The sequence below is a fragment of the Aquarana catesbeiana genome, linkage group LG07 (assembly GCF_042186555.1).
Source record: "Aquarana catesbeiana isolate 2022-GZ linkage group LG07, ASM4218655v1, whole genome shotgun sequence".
Classification (NCBI taxonomy): domain Eukaryota; kingdom Metazoa; phylum Chordata; class Amphibia; order Anura; family Ranidae; genus Aquarana; species Aquarana catesbeiana.
In genome coordinates, this window is record NC_133330.1 from 150166620 (window position 1) to 150190009 (window position 23390).

General features: G+C 44.1%; 1 protein-coding gene across 1 annotated transcript in view; it reads right to left on the reverse strand.

Moving 5' to 3' along the window:
- Positions 1–642: 642 nt before the first annotated feature.
- Positions 643–23390, reverse strand: part of FAM234B (family with sequence similarity 234 member B) — a gene marked incomplete in the record, with an annotated part of 274001 nt that continues 251253 nt past the window's right edge. Inside the window, 1 exon segment of the mRNA XM_073592718.1 lies at positions 643–825. Coding sequence (XP_073448819.1) covers positions 772–825 — 54 coding nt within the window.

The window sequence follows — 23390 nt, forward strand, 5'->3', positions numbered from 1 at the left end:
CTTTTAATTGTTCCAATTCTGTTATATTTACTTGGGTTGTAATTTCAATTTCATCCATTTTTATTTCTAGGGCTGCGGTGCGGTTTCCCAGCTCTCTTATTTCTTTGGTTAGGCTTTTTGTTATTTGGTCTGAGGTTTGTTTTAAAGCCTTATGAAGCATCTTTTCAAATTGTAATAATATTACTGGGGATGCTGAGGAGGCTTGTGGAGAAGTTTGTGAGAGGATTTGTTCTGTATTTGACTCAAATGGAGAGTCTTGCTGTGACATTTTCTGTCTGTGAGAGCGCCCTGATGCTGTATCTTGTGAGGTGACTGGAGCTGCTTTAGTTGCAGTGAGTGCCTGTGAGCTCTTTGTGAGGTGATTTTTATTTCTGCCACGGTTTCCTCCCAGTACCATATTTCCTGCCCAAACTTTCACAGTTTGTTCCCTGGGGCAAAAAGGTTCAAATGGATACCTTTTGAGCCTGCAGGCTCCGCTTTGTCCTTCTCTTCTCTCCTCAGCGGTGCGGAGCTCTAACAATGCATGTCTGCTCCGCTAGGCTCCGCCCATCTCCCTCCACAGAACACATTTCAACAGTGAGAACAAAATGGAGTCTCTTGTGCTTAAATGAACAGTACAGTGAATGTCCATGTCATTTCCCCCTTTTGTTTATTTGACACCATTCTTCCCCGCGTTACATTCAGCTGATTGCTGGTAACTCCTGTTACATTAGCGCAGAGAGACGGCATCCTGTTCAGCTCTCTCCTAGCTTTCTCACAATAATGGGTTCATCAGGGCTGGTGGTACATTTGTTGGTACAGCGGGTAGTCACACAGAGGCATAGCCTGATGAGGAAGTAAATAACAAATATGAGAAATAGGAACATCACAATGTAAGCGCCTAGTTTCTGTAACCATGTTGCTATGCCATATAAAAAATCAACAAAACCTCCTAAACCCTGAAAGGGGTTCCATCCATCTTCAGCAATATCTCTGGCCTTATTCTGTAGTTCTCTTATCTTAGCAAGATGCCCTTTAATATTGTCCTCATTATCAGAAATGTATATACAACAGTCAGTGCGAAATACCTTACACATCCCATCTTGAGCTGCAGTGAGATAATTTAGCGTTAATCTGTGCTCTAATACTACTTTTTTAAGCTGAGCCATTTCTTCATTTAATAAACCTATATCAGTGGTAGTAAGGTTAATAATTTCATCTACAATTCTAGTGTAATTATTTAGTCTTTTCATTGCTTCAATTCCCCATCCTGTCCAGGAAGGGAACCATGACCATGCCATGTCACCTTCAGTGAACAGCTCTCTTTTGAACACTAAAGGGTATTCTGGACTTTGATCTGGTCGCACTGTATCTTTGCAAACAGCCAAAGCAGGTACTAACTTCCCAGTATAACATGTACCTGTAACATTAGTAGGAAGCCAGGCGTAAGCTTTATTTTCACATATATAATATAACCCTCTACGTATGGACGGTATGCCTGCTCCTAAAAAACTGGAAGCAATAACATGGAATCTCAGGTAACCGATATTTTCACATATTGGGAACTGTGAGCAATTTGTACTATAAAGGGTTCTATTTAGTTCTGGATCTGGGATATAATAATATTGACCATAGTTTCCTCCATAAACTGTAATTTTTGCTCCGGTGTAATCTGAATTGCCCAACCGTGTACATTTAGTGTTAAACGGGCATGTAATGTTTAAACAAATCTGTGGAGTGTTTATCTGTTTTGAAACCATCAAAGTTACTGATCTGTGCTCATTAGCTATAGAGACTATGTATGAGCTATTTATTCTGGTCCTGTTTAGATCAGTGAAATTGAGAGGTATTGCTATCCTGGGTATTGTACCTGTTTGGGGATGTAAGTGAGAACACACCCAGCAGTTACTAGCGTTGCTATGGGTTGCATACAATTTTAACATTTGGATGAAAGGGTTATTTTTCCATGTCTCAGTTCTCACAAACAACAAAAAGAAAAGAAACATTATCATAATTTTTTCAAAGGATATCATCACTTCAGGATTTTCTTGCAGTGACTAGCGTGAATCCAGGTGGGCTTTCCTTCCAACTTGACAGCAGAACCGGTTGTCAAAAGCACCAAATGTGGTCCATCAAATTTTGGTTCTAGTGGCTTTCTGGCGTGTCGCTTGACCACCACCCAGTCACCTGGTTGGATTCTGTGAATACCTGAAACAGAATCTGGGTCGGGGATATATTTATAAACACCTTCATGTAATTTATTCAATGTTCTTTCCAAAATCTGAACATATTCTAACAGAGTAGAGTGAGAAGCCTGCAACTGTTGGGGAAAATATAGCCCTGTTTTGGGTGGCCCTCCAAATAAAATCTCATAGGGGACAGCCCATGTGGTTGTTTAGGGGTAGTTCATACAGAATATAGGGCTAATGGCAAAGCTTCCACCCATCCTTTTCCTGTATCTGCTTTAATTTTTGCACATCTGTTTTTCAAAATTCCATTAAGTCTCTCAACTTTACCACTACTTTGTGGATGATAAGGTGTATGGAAAGCTTGCTGTATGTGAAGAGCTTCCATTACCTCTTTCATTATTCCCCAGTAAAATGGGTTCCTCTGTCACTCTCAATAGTTTCAGGAACTCCATATCTACAAACTATTTCATTCAAAATTTTCTTTGCTGTTGTTTTTGCATTTGCTTTAGCTACTGGCCAGCTCTCGGGCCAACCTGAGAAGATGTCAACACACACTAAAGCGAACTCATAGGTGCCTATTCTGGGCATCTGAATGTAGTCTATTTGAATTCTTTGGAAAGGGAAATCTGGCTTAGGAGAATGCTTTTGGGGAACATGGACAGGCCTCCCTGCATTGTACAGAGCACAAGTGAGACATGAAGCACAAAACCTGGCTGCAAATGCACTAAATCCAGGTGCTATCCAATAGCAGTCAGTAAGTGCCACCATCGCGCCCTTAGCAAGATGACTGACGCCATGTGCTAGTTGTGGTAAAACTGGGTACAAACTCCTGGGTAGACACGACCTGTTGTCAGCGCTCCACAGGCCCTGCTGATTTTGGGTAGCATTACATTTGATCCACTTATCCTTCTCTTCATCAGGGGCCTGGTTCTGCAACTGAATTAGAGTTTCTACATCCCACTGCTCTTGATGAGGGGAATCTGTCCCCGCTATCTGGGCGACCCCTACAGTGGATGTGACTCCAAATGCCATAAGGGCAGCATCCTTTGCCGCTTGGTCCACTAAAGCATTTCCTCTGGCTGTCATGTCATTTCCCCTTGCATGCCCTTTTACCTTCAAGATGGCAACTTCTGCTGGTTTCTGAAAAGCCTCAAATAGCCGCTCTATGAGTTTTGCATGTCTCACTGGCTTCCCTGCACTAGTCAGAAAGTTCCGTGCTTTCTAGATAGTCCCAAAATCGTGGGCTATTCCAAATGCATATCTGCTGTCAGTGTAAATGTTTCCCCTTTGATTCTCTAGATGACATGCTTTGACTACAGCACACAACTCCGCTTCCTGTGCTGACATCTGGGGTTTCAATGCTTCCTGATGTAAAATGGTGTCTGTAGTGGTTATAGCAAACCCTGTGTGTGGCTGACCATCATCAGTGTAAAATCTGGAACCATCTACAAATAAGTGTGTGTCACAATCTGATAAGGGCTCATCTTTTGCTGGTGTGACAGAGGCCCTTTCTACCTCCATAAGAGCCATACAATCATGAGAAAAACTCTCAGGTTCTACATCAGTACCATTTGTTGCATCTTCTTCATCAATTATAGGAAGAAGAGTAGCCGGATTTAAAGTAACACATCGTTTGATTGTTAAATTCGATGGAGCAAAAAGAGCAGACTGGTACTTGTCAAATCTACTGGCAGACACATGTCTAGTATTTACTTGATTCATGATTTCCTGTACTGCATGTGGCACATACAGGATCAGAGCAGAATCTAGTACAAGCTCAGTTACTTCGTCTAGCAGCAAAATGCAGGCTGCTATGGCTCGCATACAACTGGGGGAGCCTTTGATGACAGGGTCTAATGAGGCTGATACATACATCACAGGCCTCTGTTTGTCTCCATGTAGCTGGGTGAGTACACCTGCAGCAAATCCATTGACTTCATGACAGAACAACGAGAAAGTCTTAGTATAGTCAGGAAGTCCAATGGCGGGAGCTTCAGACAAAATTTTAATAAGCTCCTTCATCTGCAATTCATTGTCCCACGTGAGTTTGAAAGGGTTTCTAGTGGTAGCCTCATATAGAGGAGCCATAAGTTCTGATGCATTTGGAATCCAGTCCCTACAATATCCCACTAACCCCAAGAAGGCACGTAGTTGCCGTACATTTCTTGGCTTTTCAAAGTTTTGTAGAGTTTTAACTCGATCTGGGGTTGGGTGACGGATTCCATGTGAAATGCAGTGACCCAGGAAGATCACTTTCTCTTGGCAGTATTGTAGCTTATCTTTGCTAACTTTGTTGTTACTGTTATAGAGAAACATGAGAAGGCTTACTGTTTCTCTGCTACAAATGTCCTTTGTATCAGAACAAATAAGCAAATCGTCTATGTACTGAAGCAAAACTGTTTTTGGGTGTGAGGGGGACCATTGGCCCAATACTTGCTTTAACGCAGTATTATATTGAGGGGCTACTCACACAGCCTTGGGGCAATCTTGTCCATGCTAACTTTTGGGCATCATGGGTAAATGAAAAAAGGTGCCAGCAATCTGGGTGCAGGGGCACCGAAAAGAAAGCATTTGCAAGATCAATCACTGTAAAGCAGGTGCTGGAAGCACGATTGGGGTATCTGCCTCTATTATATTGTTAATGGCTCTCAAATCATGCACCACGCGGTATGTCACCTGCCCACCCTTCTTGTCTGGCTTCTTTGCAATTGGGAACAGGGGTGTATTGACCTGGGATTTAATTGGTACAACAACCTGTGCTGCTTTCAGTTGAGTGATTTGATCCTTTATCCCCTCAGTCTGAGCAATACTCAGTGGGTACTGTTTAATCTGTGGGAGATGGGCTCCTGGTTTTATTTTCATCATGACTGGGGTGCAATCCAGCAGATCTACATCATATTTGCTGGTGGCCCATAATTCAGCAGGAATCACTTTCAAATCTGGTGGAAATGGCGGAGTGGAGTCCTGGATTAAAAATACTCCACAGGCAGAATTTAAAACTTCTCCTGACAGACTACTAACCACTTGGACTCCTGTAGGAGTGTAGTCTATGTTTGCTAAAATTTGGTTCAAAATGTCAGCTCCCAAAAGATTGGTAGGAACTGTGTCTGAAACTAACACTTTAGTGACAATTTCTGTTTGCTGTCCTAGCCTGAGTTTAAGTGGCTTGGACTCAACCAAATCAGTAGAGGTCCCGGTTAGGCCAACACCAAACAATTGTAGATAATAATCCTGGAGGTAAGTCCTCTATATTAAAAACACTTCGGCTTGCACCAGTATCAATTAAACAGGTTAATTCTGTTTCTCCTCCAGGATAGGGGATTTCTTGTAAAAATACTTTTACTCTGGCCTCGGGACCATTGTCTCCCCTATTTAACATGATTGATACTGGCATGCCATTTTCCTATGCCTGATCCACTGCTTTTGGCAAAGAACTGGGATCAGCATGAGGTGCCTCTAAGCTCTTTTCTAGTCTACGGTCAGGAAGATGGCAGAATTTGGCTATGTGTCCTTCCCCATCACAATTGTAGCATATAATTGGTCCTCGATTGCCATGATTTCTGAAATTGCCTTTGCCTCTTCCTCTTCCTCTCTGCTTCCCCATGTACATAATCTTGGGTTTGCTGTCTTTTTGGTTAATCCTGTTTTCTATGGATAACAGGATAGGCAAGACATCTCGAATAGACATATTGCCTGCCTCCGGCCTTGCTGTGAACAACTTTTCTTTCAACTGGGGTATTAAACCATCAAGAAACCTTTGTTTCACCAGTTGTGTAGATGGACTTGCAGTTTCTCCCGCCTTCTCTTCCTCTATTTTAATGCCTGCTTCCTCAGCCATATCGCTTAACCGCCTCCAATAAGCCCCTGCGGATTCCCTTTCCCTTGCTTAACATTCATAAATTCAGCATGTCTGGTTTGTCCATATATTTGGGGCAAGTTTTCCTTTAATTTCTCACAAACCTCCCGTCCACTAACCATTTTACCTAGATTTTTGACGTCTACACCACATTCTTTAAGTATATAGCCAGACATGTTGCTTCCCACTGCTTTAATAAGAAGCTGATGAATGTCAGTAGCAGAAGCCTTATATGCTTCCTGTGCAGTGCTAAGTTTGTTTGCACACCCAATTGGATTCTTTCTAGGATCTCCCAATCCCTCTAATATGGCTCTCATATCTTGGGGACTAAAAGGTACATGCCATTTAATTTGAGACTTACTGTCAACAGCATCACCTTCAAAAACAAATTGGGTTCTGACAGGATAAACTGCAACATTGCTCTATGCCAGGGGTAGAAGGGCTGGCATCTCCCTTCCTACTCTGTTCATCTTGCTGCCACAATTTGGAAAATTATGGTTTGCTCCGGAAGTTCAGACTCTATCTCTCTTTCTCTGGCCAAAGCCTTAAGTTCAGAGAGATCTAGTTTTGCATATGTGCCTTTTGATTTATGCCAATCATCTGTTTCTAAGATACGAGCCAAAATCCTCTTTGTAGGTTGATATGGGGCTGTTAAACCTCTGCTCTCTACTATATTGCATAGCTCATCTTTTGTGTGTTCCATGTAATCTAATTCTTTTGCTTTTGTGCGTGGACCCCTTAAAGCCAAACTGGCAGCCACATAAGGTGGGGGGTCCTCCTCTACAGAGTCTTCTGGCCAAACGTAGTAAATTTGGGCAGTACTTTTATTAAATATCTCCGTCAAGCCAGTTTGATTTGCTACTTTAGCTTCTGTCTCCCATGTGCAAGCTATCCTCCATGTTCCTTCACTGCACAGTAGTGGGCCATAATCGTGCAGAAAAGTTTTCCATACTTGTAAATCAAAAGTCCCTTCAGATTTTAAAGGTTTAGCTGTTCCCTTTGTCCATTCTACCCATTTATCTAGGGGCTCAGTATAGGCGGAACCGTACCATCAGTTCATATATTCTCTAGTGCTCATCTTGCGCTGGGCATTTTCTGAAGGCCTCTCTCCCTTCATTCCCTTAATTAATTTAATGCCCATAATGACTGGCCAGTCTTCTCTACTTGTGTCTATACCCTCTTGCCTCTAAAACAAATAGTACAGCAAATCTGCAGATTTACAAGAATAGTCTCCACTTATCTACGTGGATAGAAGGGGTTTATGACAATAGACAAAACACTCATTAAGAGACCCTCCTCGGCTCTTCTCTTCTCTGTGAGTTTTATCTGACCCTTACCATGCGCCTCTGACCCAGGTCGCCCACAAGGAGTCAACGCAGGGAACTGCAGAGGATTTTCCCTATCTACACACAGTCCAACCCGTGAAGGGGGACACATACACATTCACACACACACACGTTACCCAACCAGAAAGGTCCGAGAGTGGTCTGGTTTTCTTGAGAACCGACAGATAGGATACATAGGAAAAGGCAGATATATAGCAAGCTTAAGGGCAGCTTACCTAGCCGGCATTTGAGGTCTGCGTTTCCCGATGATCCCGATCGAAGCGCGGTTCCTTCTGGAGACTCTGCCAAACTCCTGGCTGGCTCGCCAAGCTGATATGACTTATTTCTGATTGGGACTCTAAAACAAAGTTAATACTGCAGCTGCAGGAACAGATTCACAGGACTCAATCACTGTGTTTAAAATGTCCATTCAGTGAAAATTTATTATTACATGTTATTTTATACATAGATAAGAAAGGGGTGGTGTGAGATGTCATTAAAAGCTAACAAATAGAAATATATTATTAAAAACTAGTGAATAGAACAATTGCAAAAGTAAAACCTTGAGCAGGGAGGGGGGAGTAGAGAGCGTTTAGTAGGAGAAGTGTCTGTGTGTTAGGTGAAGGTTACAGAACACATTTCAACAGTGAGAACAAAATGGAGTCTCTTGTGCTTAAATGAACAGTACAGTGAATGTCCATGTCAGTATGTTAAGCACAATATCACTTTATTAATATTTTAGTAGAAATGTCTTACTTTTTTATTTTTATAAGCGCAGTGTGTGTACTATTTGGTTTCACAAGACAAACATACCAATGGTATAAAAAAGTTTCAATTTATTTGTTTAATTTGGCCATATACAACAGCTATAAAAAGCGGAAAACCCCAAATCGTTCCTTGGCTACCAGGAGGAAATCACCACTGCCCTTATATTCCTGAACGGCCCACCAGAAAACATTCGAACCAATGTGATTAGCAGACTCTCCGAACGCCACTTTCCCGATAAAATCCCTCTCAGACCAACAAGCCAAAAACGTCGGAAAAAATGCCAGGTGTGCACCAGAGGAGGAGTTAGAAGAGACACCACTTATCATTGTCCCCAATGTCCTTCCCAACCAGGCCTCTGCATAGTTGACTGTTTCCGCCGTTACCATACTTCACTAAATTATTAGTGAAGTATGGTAAACATAACCCTCACTTCCTGCCATTTACCTTCACACCCCTTATGCCTCTACTTGCTCTGTAACTGACTCTGGCTTGTTATTCGACCACGCTTCTGCCTACCGATTCTGTTCATACCTCTGCCTGATCTGGAACTGACCCTGGCTTGTTATTCAATCACGCTTCTGCCTACCTATTCTGTTCATACCTCTGCCTGATCTGAGAACTGACCCTGGCTTATTATTCGACCACGCTTCTGCCTACCGATTCTGTACATACCTCTGCCTGATCTGGAACTGACCCTGGACTGTTTGACCATGCTTTTTGCCTGCCCCTGGGACTGATCTTGTACCCTGCCACTGGACTAGTGGGATTCATAACACAGGGGTCTCACATATGTGAGGGGCTCTCATTCCTAGATTAGGGTCTGGAGACTTGGAGGCTTCAAAGAGATTTGGGTGGAAGAAGCCTCTACCCCTGTCCCCATTCTGTCCTGAACGAGACCCGCCTGCTGCCTGTAGAGGTATATCGGCCCTAGTTCGAACCCAGTTTGCCTCCTCCTCCACTTTCCCGATTACTAACGGGACCCGACAAGACTGCCCACTTTCCCCTCTCCTTTATGCCCTATGTATTGAGCCCCTAACAGCCCATATCAGAAAGAACCCAAACATTCACGGCATCCCTGTATGTATTAAGGACTTTAGGATATCTTTATTTGCGGATGATGTTCTGCTTACCCTTACGCAGAGGGGTAAGAAGAATTTTGGGCTAACTTTACTGTTGTCTAATTTCTTAATTCAAAAAAGTGTATTTTTCGAAATGCTACATATAATGTATGCTTTATTTAGGAGGCTGTAGAAAAGAGAGGGCTACAGATAAACAGGAAAAACCTATGCAGGAGGATTTGTTTCATCTGCGTGTATTACCTGTGGCCAGTCACTTTACTGAGTATATATAATGTTTTACAACCACTGTAAAGAATGCCCCCATGAATTAAAAAAATAATAAAAATTGACCATTGATAACAACAAGGAGGGGGAGGGGACTGACTGGGATGGACGTGTGGTGAGCAGCTCTACCTGGCACACTGCAGTAACTTCCAATGATTTGACCTTTCCCGATTTTCCCTGGATTGCTATGCGGATCCTCCTGAGACAACAACTGCTCACAGCTCTGTGTGAGAAGGGAAAAGAAAGCGGTGTGTAGCTGAGCCCTGTCGACCCCGCTGAATGCTGAGAATGCTGTGCGGAAACACCTCGGGAGCTCCGGAGTCTAGTGAGGGCTCTGGGAGAACCTCGTGCCTAATGGAGAGAGTATTCAGTGGGTATACACGATTAGAGTCGCGTATTATCCGGAGCTGCACGAGACGAGTCGGACCCTGCTGGGGGATCGCATTTTGTGCCAGGGACCTCCAGAACATCTCGAATCTCGCCGAGTGCCCACGAATCGAGCCGAGGGGGACCGAGTATCCCAGAGGTTCGCCGAAGCCCGTGTGTCGGGACACTGGATACTCCTATATCTTACCAGGTAAACCAGAGAGAACTTAAACGGTGCTGGATCCCGATGCGATCGGGCAAGATCTCCCAGTCTCCCTGTACCCAGCATAGTAGGATATAAAAAGCAGAGAGAGCGCTAAGGACAGCTATTAAAGGAATGTAAAAACGGAGTCCCCTGCTTTCAAATAAGGTAAAGGACTGGCTGATAAGAGTATATATCCTCTTTTCTTCTGAATGTGACATTATTTTTGACATTTATCATTTCTGGTGGCTTAAAGCCTTAATAGACCTGGAGACACAGTGATCGAGGGTTCAGAGGACAATTGAATGTGGTAAAGCTATTTGATAAAGCTCAAAAGCACCATTTGAAGACATATAGGTGCATTAAAAATAATAGAGATTTTAGGTGAGAGCTATATTTTTCTATTTTTAGTTTAACACTCTGCATACAAAATGCCACCTAAAAGTTCACATACGCAAAAAACAAAAAGGGGATCAACAGGGGGGATGATGAAACCCCCCCCAAACCCCAATTTGTGTCAGAAACAGGCATTAAAGGTTATTTTCAGGATTCGCAATCAGTAGCCCAGCAAGAAGGTGTAGGAGCAGCTGCATCGTATCCAGCCTCCCCAGACAGTATTGCAGAGTCTAGATCAAATGGCAGTCCTGTGGGCAACACTCAACACTCTACAACAGACCTGGAAAGAACAATAGATAGCCCTAGTTGGGATATGCAGGCATATAGCGAATCTTTACCGACAAGAGAGGATATGGATAAATATGTTTATAGACTGGAAACCTCGTACAAGGCTGAGATACAGGCATTGAAAACATCTCTAGTTAATACACAAAGCAAAGTTGAGTTATAGAGTCCAAAATGGCAGCTATTAATCAAAAAATGTTAATATTGAAAGAAAAAAATCAGGAACATGATCGATATTTAAAATACATAATCAACACTACTGACGATCTTGAAAATAGAAGTAGACTAAATAACAAGATTAAGAGGTTTGCCAGAAACAGCAGGTACAGAAGATTTGAAGTTGATACTCCAAGGCATATTTAATACCTTATTAAAATGGCCAAAAATGGCAGAAGTAGAGATTGACCGTGCACATAGAGCGCAAGCCCCTAAAAGTCGAGATCAAGAGAAACCAAGGGATGTAATATGCAGGATATGTTTTTTTCACATCAAAAAAAGCATCATGGCAGCAGCACGGCTGCAAAGGGTATTTGAGTTTGATGGTGCCCAACTCATATTCCTGCAGGATTTGTCTAGATATACGCTGACTAGAAGAAAGGCAATTAAACCCTTATTAGAAGCACTAAGGGAGAAGCAGATTTTATATAGATGGGGATTTCCCTTTCAGATTTTAGTCTATAAAAATGGACACAAAATAACATTTCAAGATATTGGGGATCTCCCTGACTTTTTGAATCATCTTCAATTGCCAAAAGTGGACATACCATCATGGCCACAAATATAACAGGATATCAGGAGACTTTGGGAAGGCAATACAAAATTAGATAAAACAATAGGAGGGAGATGGAGAGGACAATGGGGTGGGGGGGTGGGTAAGGGGGGGAGTGGGACGGGGATTCGTATAGAAATTTTTTTTTTTTTAAATGCATACTATATAAAGACACAAGCAAACAATGGGCAAATTGATGGTACTCTGAGGCTGTATTGATATTTATGTTTATTGGTTTTGCATATAACATAGCATAAAAAAAGGTTAGATGTCATGCCGATTTTCGTTTGTTCTATATAAAGAAAAGACGAGGGAAAGGAAGGAGAGGAAAATATGTTTTTTCTGGAGATTGAACCTGAATGCAGTGATATGATGTAATTATATGGAGTAATAATACACATTAGGCTTGTATATAATATTGCACTATTATGGATTGGGTAGAAGAAGCAGTCTCACGGGTTTGGGTTGGGAAGATGGTTAGTGGGGGAGGGGGGAGTAATTTAAATTTTTTTTAAATTTAAATTTTTTTTTTTTTTTTTTCTGAAACGCATATTATATAAAGGCATGAGCCAATCAATAGTTCAATTGAAGGTTTGATGGTACATTGAGATTGTATTAATATTTATGTCCACTGGTTTTGCATATAACATCTCGTGTTGTCCTATGGGCACTTTAAAAATATGCTCCTTTAATGTTAGAAGTAGCAACAAAAGGATCACAAAAAAAAGATCACAAGTTCTGCACTTTCTCCATAGACAAAATGTTGGCATTGTTCTCTTTCAGGAGACGCATTTTCGCTCAGACCACATACCTAATATACAAAATAGACATTACTCTGCTTAGTATCAAGATACTTATCCTTATTCCAAATCGAGGGGAGTTTCTATAGAAATTCACAAGTTAATACCCCATCAGGTAGTAGAACATTGGACGAACCGAGATGGTAGGGCAGTATTACTGAAAGTCATTATGTATGGTAAAAAAAATATACATTTATTAATATATACCTACCAAACTTGGATCAGATTAAAATAGGTACTCAACTGTTAACAGATCTTATGGAAAGAGCAGAGGGGGTGACAATAATAGAGGGAAACTTCAATTTCGTTTTCAACCTGGATATGGACACTACTGCACCCTCAATGCCCCAGAGGAGCACTGATAAAAAGAAATGTAATGATATGATATATAAATACTATTTAGTTGATATATGGAGGACCTTTCACCCATTGGAGAAAGACTATACATTTCACTCAAAAGTTCATGGCACATATCATAGATTAGATTATTTTTTGACAAACCAGATAGGAATGGCCGTGGTCTCCTCCTCTGAGATAGGTAGTTTTCTATGGTCGGTCCACACCCCTATATTTCTGGTGACGGATTTACCAAGTGGCAATACAATAAGAGGCACTTGGAAATTAAATGACAACTTATTATACGATGAGGTCTGTACTTCAGAGATCAGGTTGGCAATATTGAATTTCACACAGGATCATGTAAAGGACAGTACTTCCTTATCCATTTAATGGGAAACATTGAAATGTGTATTGAGGGGTTTATTTATAAAGCACAGAGCTAGGTTAAAAAAAGCAAAAGAAAATAGATCAGCCCAGCTTTTACAAGAAATAGCTCAATTGGAAAAGCAACATAAACAAAATTCAGCACGGGAGATAATAATGGATCTAACAGAAAAACGACTTGAATTACGAACTTTATTAAATGAACAAACATTACGGGTTAGGGATAAAAATCGCACCCTATATTATCAACAAGGAAATAAACCCGGTAAATTACTAGCCAGAGTATTACGCCAGCGAATAAATACAACATCTATTGTTAAGGTGAAGACAGAAACAGGCGACATGGTATACGACCCAAAAGGAATTTTGAAAACATTTCATACTTTCTATTCCCGTTTGTACAATATACTTAATCAACTAGCAGAGAGGGATCCCGAAATATTTCAGCAAAACATACAATATAAATTATACTGCTATACCGACTAACATCTGCAGAGGTAGAGCAATTAGAAAAGGAATTCTCAGATACTGAAATACAGAAGGTAATCGATTCATTAGTACCAGGAAAAAGTCCTGGTCCAGATGGTTTTACCCCACGGTTCTATAAGGCATTCAAGGATTTGCTAGTCCCAATTATGAAGCGGACCTTTAATTCAGTGTCTGCCTCTCAACCATTTGTTCCACAGGGTATGCAGGCATATATTTCACTCATACCAAAACCCGAGAAAGATCACACAATATGTGGAAATTACCGACCAATCTCGCTGACAAATATTGATCTACGATTATATTAAAAAATTATAGCCAACAGACTTACACCGAAACTGCCGATATACATCCACTTGGATCAAGCGGGGTTCATAGAGGGATGAGAAGCAAAGGATAATACCCTGAAAACCCTGACACTTGTGGAATATGTCCGGAAACACGCCATCCCATCCTGCCTCTTGGCAATCGATGCTGAGAAGGCTTTTGACAGGGTGGGATGGCGGTTTTTTGAAGAGACATTAAGACAATGGGGAGTGGGCCCAATGCTTCGGGAAAAGATAATAGTTCTATATCATAGTCCAACTGCCAGAATAGGCACAAATGGTGATTTATCTGATATAGTTAGTATAGCCAATGGAATTCGACAGGGATGTCCCCTGTCTCCATTGCTATATGTATTGGCTATGGAACATCTGACGACAGCGATCCGGAACAACATAGATATACAAGGAATAAAAGTGGGAGACAAGGATTATAAAATGTCGGTTTAGGCAGACGATTTGCTATTATATATTACGAACCCAGCGGTGACAATACCAAATCTAATTAAGGAATTTAAACGCTGAAGCCTTGAATATAACACTACCTATGAACACTGTGGAACTCCTTAAAAAAACTTTTCTTTTAAATGGCAGGAAAACACAATCAAATATCTTGGAACATTCATTCCTAGGGAGCTGGAGAAGCTCCAGGAGTATAATTATCTTCCAATAACATAAAAAATAATCAAGACACTCCAGCAGTATGACAAGGGAATTTTCTCTTGGATGGTCAGGATAAATATTATAAAAATGGACATTTTGCCTAAAATACTCTACATATTTCAGACTATTCCAATATTTCCCTCAAGAAACATCTTGAACCTCCTTCGAAAAGCTATAGGGAGTTTTATCTGGGCAGGTAAACCAGCCAGAATTAGCAGAGAAGTACTAACTAGGCTAAAAAAAGATGGAGGCTTGGTTCTCCCAGATCTGTCGGTTTATCTCAGATCGGTATTCGTGGCTAGAATAGTGGACTGATTCCACAATGCAGAATGTAAACAGTGGGTGAAACTAGAGGAGGAGATCGCAGCCATGAAACTGAAGTCACTGCCATGGATTAGGAGGGAAAATAGACCCCCTAAGGGTGAGTTGCCGCTTTTGGTGGCATCAACGTTGAAAGTATGGGATGGACTGGTAAGGAGGGGGATAGGGTCTAGATACATCAGCCCAAAGACACCCTCTTCGGCAATCCAGAATTTCCACCGGCACTGGAGGTTACGACCTTCCTAAAATGGCAGAGTAGGGACGATACAAGGGTGGTACAGACAATGGAGGGGAATAGACCTCCTTCGATGGAAGCTCTGGGTATGGAACATAAAATGAAATGGATGCCAAACTTGCAACTTATACTGCAAAAGTATATCATCTCTCTCATGAAAGGGGGGATACTGGAGAGATCACTGACAGCACTGGAAATATTATTTCTACAAGAGCAGAAACCAACACACACATTATCTAATGTATACAAATATATAATTTCAAACAATAAGGAGATAAGCTATATAAAAAATGGGAGGAAGAGCTGGGGATCGATATCCCCAGAGCTAAATGCGAATAGGCAATTACACTAACACATAAGATATCGATTTCTAATAGGCATCAAGAAAGAAATTATAAATTACTAGCCAGATGGTATAAATGCCCTGTAGGGGGGGCGTGGCTTGGATGTTCATGTGAGAGGACGTGTCTCACACTAGCTCCTGCATCCTGCTTTACAGAATCCTGTTGTGAGCCATATACATCGCAGAAATAGACCGGATACTTCGCCCCCGGTGTGGAGTCACCACTACAGCGACTCCCGGTCGCCATAATAACAAGGCAAATATGCCTAAGAAGGAAGGGAGCCTCCTCGCCGACGGCACGGCCCAGCATGGCGGACTCCCGCTCCAGCAACGAACGGGAAGAGACTCCTATGCCTCGGCGGCGGCTAAACTCGGCCAATATGCCCATGAAGCCAGTGGTGTCAAGTCCACACAGCAAACTTTGCTAGCCTGCACAGCTAAAACAGCCAAGAACGGACCCCCTGTGAAGACTCCTAATACAGCACAACATGTGCCTGAGAAAATGGCGCCGGCAGCCTCCAGGAACGCAGTGAGTAATCCACCATCCCCCCTCCCTGCCCAAGTCACTGCTGATCCCACAGATGTGGAAAATAGAGAGCCCTCATTACAGGACATACTAACTGCAGTCCATGCTTATGGCTCCTCCATTACTGTCTTATCAACTGAAGTCAAAAGCATGAAGGAAGGCTTGTTGCACATTAGACAAGATATGCAGAAAATCAGGGAGAGGGCCACTGCTTTGGAGGGACGTGTGAGCTCTATTGAGGATGAATTACCCCCCTTATCCCAAGAAATGCACATAACTTCTAATAAAGCTGATGAATCAGCAGCTAGAATCGAAGATATGGAGAATAGATTAAGAAGGTCGAACATCCGTATAGTCGGAATGCCTGAGAAATCCGAAGGGAAACACCCTGCAGAGTTCATTGAAGCATGGCTTGCAGACACTTTTGGGAAAAATAATCTTACTCCATTCTTCTCAGTGGAAAGGGCTCACAGGGTGCCATCCCGACCACCGCCACCGGGGGGCAATCACAGACCATTTATCCTAAAACTCCTCCACTACAAGGACAGAGACATTATATTACGCTTAGCCAGACAAAAAACTGATATGGACATACAAGGTTCCAAAGTCTCAATATATCCAGATTTCTCGGCTGCTGTCCAAAAACAGAGGGCAAAATTCACAGAAGTAAAAAAAAGGATGCGTGCAATACCACTAGTCTACTCCATGTTGTATCCAGCTAAGTTACGCGTGGTAGCAGATGGAGCAGTGCATTTTTTTGAATCCCCAAATATGGCTGCTTCCTGGCTTGATCGACATGAAAGGCGTTTGCGTGGAGCTGACCAAGGGCATGCATTTGATTGAAAATTGCAAAGTATCCAGCAATATATGAATCCTTTTGCTCACCTTGCTATTTCAGGAGCTCTTAGAAAGGCACAATTTTTTACATTGCCACCTCTCAGTATCTATCGTTTAAATTTTGTACTTTGATTTCAAAGACACTGGGTCCCGGCCCTCAACTCTACCCCCTTACAAGCCCTGCGGGGCACTTATCGAAGTTCAATAATTGGTCTATCTGAGTTTAGGTTTGCTAAACCTACTGTTGTTATGGACAAACTGTTTTTTATTTTTTTTAATGTTTTTTCTATTTCCCAACCTTGGTTGGATGGGTTTTTTTTTTTGCAGGTGCACACAACATATAAGTCTGCATTATGTCTCTATCGTCCAGACTGATTTGCCTGAGACTGAAGAAGGTCAACACTGTTTACAAATGATCTACCCAGGTAACATTTGTGAATGGGCACAATGGTTCATTTCTCAAGATTTAAATACCTCTTGGCGTATGCGCCCCTCTATGCAGTCCCCCCGTCTTAATGAGTAATCGGCTGGATACAATTCTATCCTGGAACATTAGGGGCTTGCGTGATCCTACAAAAAGGACTGCCCTGTTCTCTTTTCTTTCACAGCAGAATCCCACCATTATATGTCTGCAAGAGTCACATCTCACCAGAGACTCCATACAATTATTACATATGTCTAAATATCCTGTGCAATACCACTCTGTACATACCAACTACTCCAGAGTAGGGATGAGCCGAACACCCCCCGGTTCGGTTCGCACCAGAACCCGCGAACGGACCGAAAGTTCGCACGAACGTTAGAACCCCATTGACGTCTATGGGACTCGAACGTTCGAAATCAAAAGTGCTCATTTTAAAGGCTAATTTGCATGGTATTGTCCTAAAAAGGGTTTGGGGACCCGGGTCCTACCCCAGGGGACATGTATCAATGCAAAAAAAACTTTTAAAAACGGCCGTTTTTTCGGGAGCAGTGATTTTAATGATGCTTAAAGTAAAAAAAAAAAAGTGAAATATTCCTTTAAATATCGTACCTGGGGGGTGTCTATAGTATGCCTGTAAAGTGACGCGTGTTTCCCATGTTTAGAACAGTCCCTGCACCAAATGTCATTTTTAAAGGAAAAAATCTCATTTAAAACTGCTTGCGGGTTTAATGTCATGTCGGGTCATGGCAATATGGATGAAAATCAGTGAGACAAACGGCATGGGTACCCCCCAGTCCATTACCAGGCCCTTTGGGTCTTGTATGGATATTAAGGGGAACCCCGCACCCAAATTAAAATAAGGAAAGGTGTGGGGCCACCAGGCCCTATATACTCTGAACAGCAGTATACAGGCGGTGCAAACAAGACAGGGACTGTAGGTTTGTTGTTAAGTAGAATCTGTTTGTAATTTTGAACATTTTTAACGTGTTTAGCTCCAGCCAAAAAATCTTTTCTAAGCTTTTTGGAAAACATAGGGAAGGGTTATCACCCCTGTGACATTTGTTTTGCTGTCTTTCCTCCTCTTCAGAAGATTTCACCTCACTTTTTTGTCCCAATGAAAAATGTTTTTTGAAAATTTGGGTTTTTTTGTGGAACAAGGATTGGAAAGCATCAGTGGAAAGGAGAAATTGTTTTCCCATATTAACTCTTACAGGAGAGAATTTCCCTTCCTAGGGGTAGATTTCATCTCACTTCCTGTTGTCTCCTTCCGTTTGCAAGTAGGAGTCGTTTGTAAGTTAGATGTTTGAAAGTAGGGTCCTGCCCTATATACTCAGCAGAAATTTGGGCCTTAGGTGTTGCTGTGGCCACAACACTGTAAGCCCTCACAGGGCCCTGCTGTGAAATATTAGATCAAGAATTGTAATTACATGCCCCTGTTGAACAGGAGCTGAAAAATTAGGCCTTAGGCACTGGTGCTGGTGCCACAACACTGCAACCCCTCACAGACACTCTAGTTGGAACGCAGGAACGAGCCCTGCTGCAAATTATTGCTTCAAAAATTGTAATTACACGCCCCTGTTAGACAGGGGCAGAAAAATTGGGCCTTAGGCACTGGTGCTGGTGCCACAACACTGCAACCCCTCACAGACACTCTAGTTGGAACGCAGGAACGAGCCCTGCTGCAAAGTATTGCATCAAAAATTGTAATTACACGCCCCTGTTAGACAGGGGCAGAAAAATTGGGCCCTAGGCACTGGTGCTGGTGCCACAACACTGCAACCCCTCACAGACACTCTAGTTGGAATGCAGGAACGAGCCCTGCTGCAAAGTATTACATCAAAAATTGTAATTACACGCCCCTGTTAAACAGGGGCTGAAAAATTGTGCCTTAGGCACTGGTGGTGGCGCCCAGAACCAAAAATGTTCTTACAAGCTATCAGCGTGATGATTGAGGAGGAAGAGGATAATTACTCAGGGATAGTCACTCAGCATCAGCATAGGCAGTCTTTGAAGGGATCTGAGATTTCAAAAAAAATTATTCGGTTACATCAGCATCAGGTGCTTGGTAGCTGGTGGTGATCCAAGACTCATTCATTTTTATGAAGGTCAGCCGATCGACCGAGTCGGTGGACAGACGCACCCTGTGATCGGTTACCACGCCTCCAGCAGCACTGAATGTGCGTTCCGAAAGAACGCTGGATGCAGGACAGGCCAGTAGCTCAATTGCATACTGTGCAAGCTCTGGCCAGTGATCCATCCTCAAGACCCAGTAACCCAGAGGATTTTCGGTGGGAAAGGTGTCCAAGTCTGATCTTGCCCCTAGGTATTCCTGCACCATGTAAAACAGACGCTGGCGATGGTTGCTGGAACCGATCATACCTTGGGGCTGCGGACCAAAAAATTGTCTGAACGCATCGGTCAGACGGCCACCTTCTCCACCGCTCCTTCTTTGACTGACCGAAGCCTCAGCAACACGTTGTCCAGAAACAGGAGTTTGTAACCTCCCAGTCTCTGGGAACGCGTTGCACAGACCTTTCTGCAAGGCCTCCCGAAGATGTTTCATCCTCTGCTCCCTCTGCGATGGCAAGATAAGGTCCGCAACCTTACCCTTGTAACGTGGATCAAGGAGGGTTGCCAGCCAGTATTGGTCCTTCTCCTTGATACCACGAATACGAGGATCCTTACGCAGGCTTTGCAGGATCAGGGAGGCCATGCAGCGTAGGTTTGCTGAGGCATTCGGTCCGGAGTCCTCTGGGTCACTAAGAACGACATGGTCCGCAGCCACCTCCTCCCAGCCACGTACAAGTCCATGTGTTTCTTGGGACTGATCCCTTAAAGACTGCTGCTGATGCTGAGTGCCAGGCTCCACCTCCATACTGACACAATCTTCCTCCTCCTCCTCTTCCTCCTCGTCCTCTTCCTGTGTGATCGGCGGGCACGCAGGAACACTGTCTGGATAAAGGGGGCCTTGAGAGCTAAGGAAGTCCTCCTCTTCCTGCCTCTGTTCTGCCTCAAGTGCCCTGTCCATTATTCCACGCAGCGTGTGCTCCAACAGGTGGACAAGGGGGACAGTGTCACTGATGCATGCACTGTCACTGCTCACCATCCTCGTGGCCTCCTCGAATGGTGACAGGACAGTGCATGCATCCCTGATCATGGCCCACTGGCGTGGGGAAAAAAAACCAAGCTCCCCTGACCCTGTCCTGGTGCCATAGTCGCACAGGTACTCATTGATGGCCCTCTGCTGCGTGTGCAGCCGCTGCAGCATGGCCAACGTTGAGTTCCACCTGGTGGGCATGTCACAGATTAGGCGGTTCTTGGGCAGGTTAAACTCCTTTTGGAGGTCCGTCAGCCGAGCACTGGCATTATATGACCGGCGGAAATGCACACAGACTTTCCTGGCCTGCCTCAGGACATCCTGTAAGCCCGGGTACCTGCCCAAAAACCGCTGCACCACCAAGTTAAGGACGTGAGCCAAACAGGGCACATGGGTCATTTGTCCCTGTCGGAGGGCAGAGAGGAGGTTGGTGCCATTGTCGCAAACCACCATTCCTGCCTTAAGTTGGCGTGGCGTCAACCACCTCTGAACCTGCCCCTGCAGAGCTGACAGAACCTCTGCCCCAGTGTGGCTCCTGTCCCCCAAGCACACCAGCTCAAGCACCGCATGGCATCTTTTGGCCTGCGTACTTGCGTAGCCCCTTGAACGCCTACGGAGCACCGCTGGTTCCGAGGAAGAGGCCATGGAGGAAGAAGAAGAGGAGGGGGTGGAGGAGAGAGGTGTGTCACAATCAGCATTTTGGAGGCGTGGTGGCGGAACAACCTCCAACACTACTGCACCTTGTCCTGCATCCTTCCCAGCTGCCAGCAGAGTCACCCAATGCGCCGTGAAACTTAGGTAACGTCCCTGTCCATGCCTGCTGGACCATGAGTCAGCGGTAATATGCACCTTACCGCTGACCGCCCTGTCCAGCGAGGCATGGACATTGCCTTCCACATGCCGGTAGAGAGCCGGAATCGCCTTCCGTGAGAAAAAGTGGCGTTTGGGTACCTGCCACTGAGGAACCGCACATTCCACAAACTCACGGAAGGGGGCAGAGTCTACCAACTGAAAAGGCAGCAGTTGAAGTGCTAGCAATTTTGCCAAGCTAGCATTCAACCGCTGGGCATGTGGATGGCTGGGAGCAAACTTCTTTCGGCGGTGCAGCAGCTGGGGCAGGGAAATTTGCCTGGTACAATCTGACGTCGGTGTACCAAAAGCAGATTGCCCACAAGTACTTGGCTGTGACACACCTAATTCTACACCTTCATTCCTCTCACTGCAGGTCTCAGAGAGGACTGAAGGTCTAGTGGGGTTGGAAATCTCAGCTGATGAGGAGCAAGGAGAGATCCTCTTTGTTCTTTGGTGTGGGTCTTTTAGATACGCTTGCCAACGAACTGCATGGCAGGTCAACATATGTCTGGTCAAGCATGTGGTACCCAAGCGGGAGATATTTTGGCCACGCGAGATACGCTTGAGACATATGTTGCAAATAGCAGCGGTGCGATCTGATGCACTCGTCTCAAAAAAGGCCCACACCAAAGAACTTTTTGAATAACGCGCAGAGACTGCAGCGCCCTGCACATGTGGAGCTTTGGGGTGTGATGCAGTCAATGTGCTGCCCTTAGGCTGGCCCCTGGAGGGCATCCTGCCTCGTTGGTGATGTGCTGCCGCCTCCTCCTCCTCCTCCTCCTCCTCCTCCTCCTCCTCTCTCCTATCAGGCACCCACGTTGAGTCAGTGACCTCATCATCCCCTCCCTCCTCATCACTGGAGCAAACCTGGCAGTATGCTGCAGCAGGGGGAGCATGACTGCCAGATTGCTGTCCTTCTTGGGCACCCCCTCTGTCCGCGCTCATGTTACTGCCTTCATCGAGCTCAGTATCGTCATCAGAGCCTTCCAAACGCTGGGCATCCTCCTGGAGCATGTACCCAACACTGTGGTCAAACAGTTCGAGGGAATCCTCATGAGGACATGGTGGAGCTAGGGAAGGAGTCACTGATGACATTGAGCTGAGGGAAGAGGCCGCTGCTTTGCCAGACAAAGCACCCTGGGCATGGGTGAGAGAGGATGAGGAGGATGAGGACGGCTTGGTCATCCACTCGACCAAGTCTTCCGCATGTTGCGGCTCAACATGGCCAGCTGCCGAAAAAAAGGCCAAGCGTGTCCCATGGCCACGTGCTGATGAGGATGCACCGTCTCCACGACCAGCACTAGACACAGAGCCTGCTTGCCCTCTCTTATTGGCTTGTGACTGTCTGCCTCTCCTTCTTGGCCTTCCAGACATACTAATGGCCTGTAGCTGCACTAAGCTGGGATAGAACACCTGTAATTTTCTTCAAGTAGCTTTATATACTGTAACCAGACAAGCCTGCCTGTCAGTAGGAAGATAACAGGAACGGATCTAGCTGAACACTGTGAGCAGGACGCACTGTACTAAATGTAAATAGTCTAGCTGCCTGACCGTGGTACTAATAGGATCAAATAGAACACCTGTAATTTTCTTCAGGTAGCTTTATATACTGTAACCAGACAAGCCTGCCTGTCAGTAGGAAGATAACAGGAACGGATCTAGCTGTACACTGTGAGCAGGACGCACTGTACTAAATGTAAATAGTCTAGCTGCCTGACCGTGGTACTAATAGGATCAAATAGAACACCTGTAATTTTCTTCAGGTAGCTTTATATACTGTAACCAGACAAGCCTGCCTGTCAGTAGGAAGATAACAGGAACGGATCTAGCTGAACACTGTGAGCAGGACGCACTGTACTAAATGTAAATAGTCTAGCTGCCTGACCGTGGTACTAATAGGATCAAATAGAACACCTGTAATTTTCTTCAGGTAGCTTTATATACTGTAACCAGACAAGCCTGCCGGTCAGTAGGAATTTAACAGGAACGGATCTAGCTGAACACTGTGAGCAGGACGCACTGCACTAAATGTAAATAGCAGGAACGGATCTAGCTGAACACTGTGAGCAGGACGCACTGCACTAAATGTAAATAGCAGGAACGGATCTAGCTGAACACTGTGAGCAGGACGCACTGCACTAAATGTAAATAGCAGGAACGGATCTAGCTGAACACTGTGAGCAGGACGCACTGCACTAAATGTAAATTGCAGGAACGGATCTAGCTGAACACTGTGAGCAGGACGCACTGCACTAAATGTAAATAGTCTAGAAGATAACAGG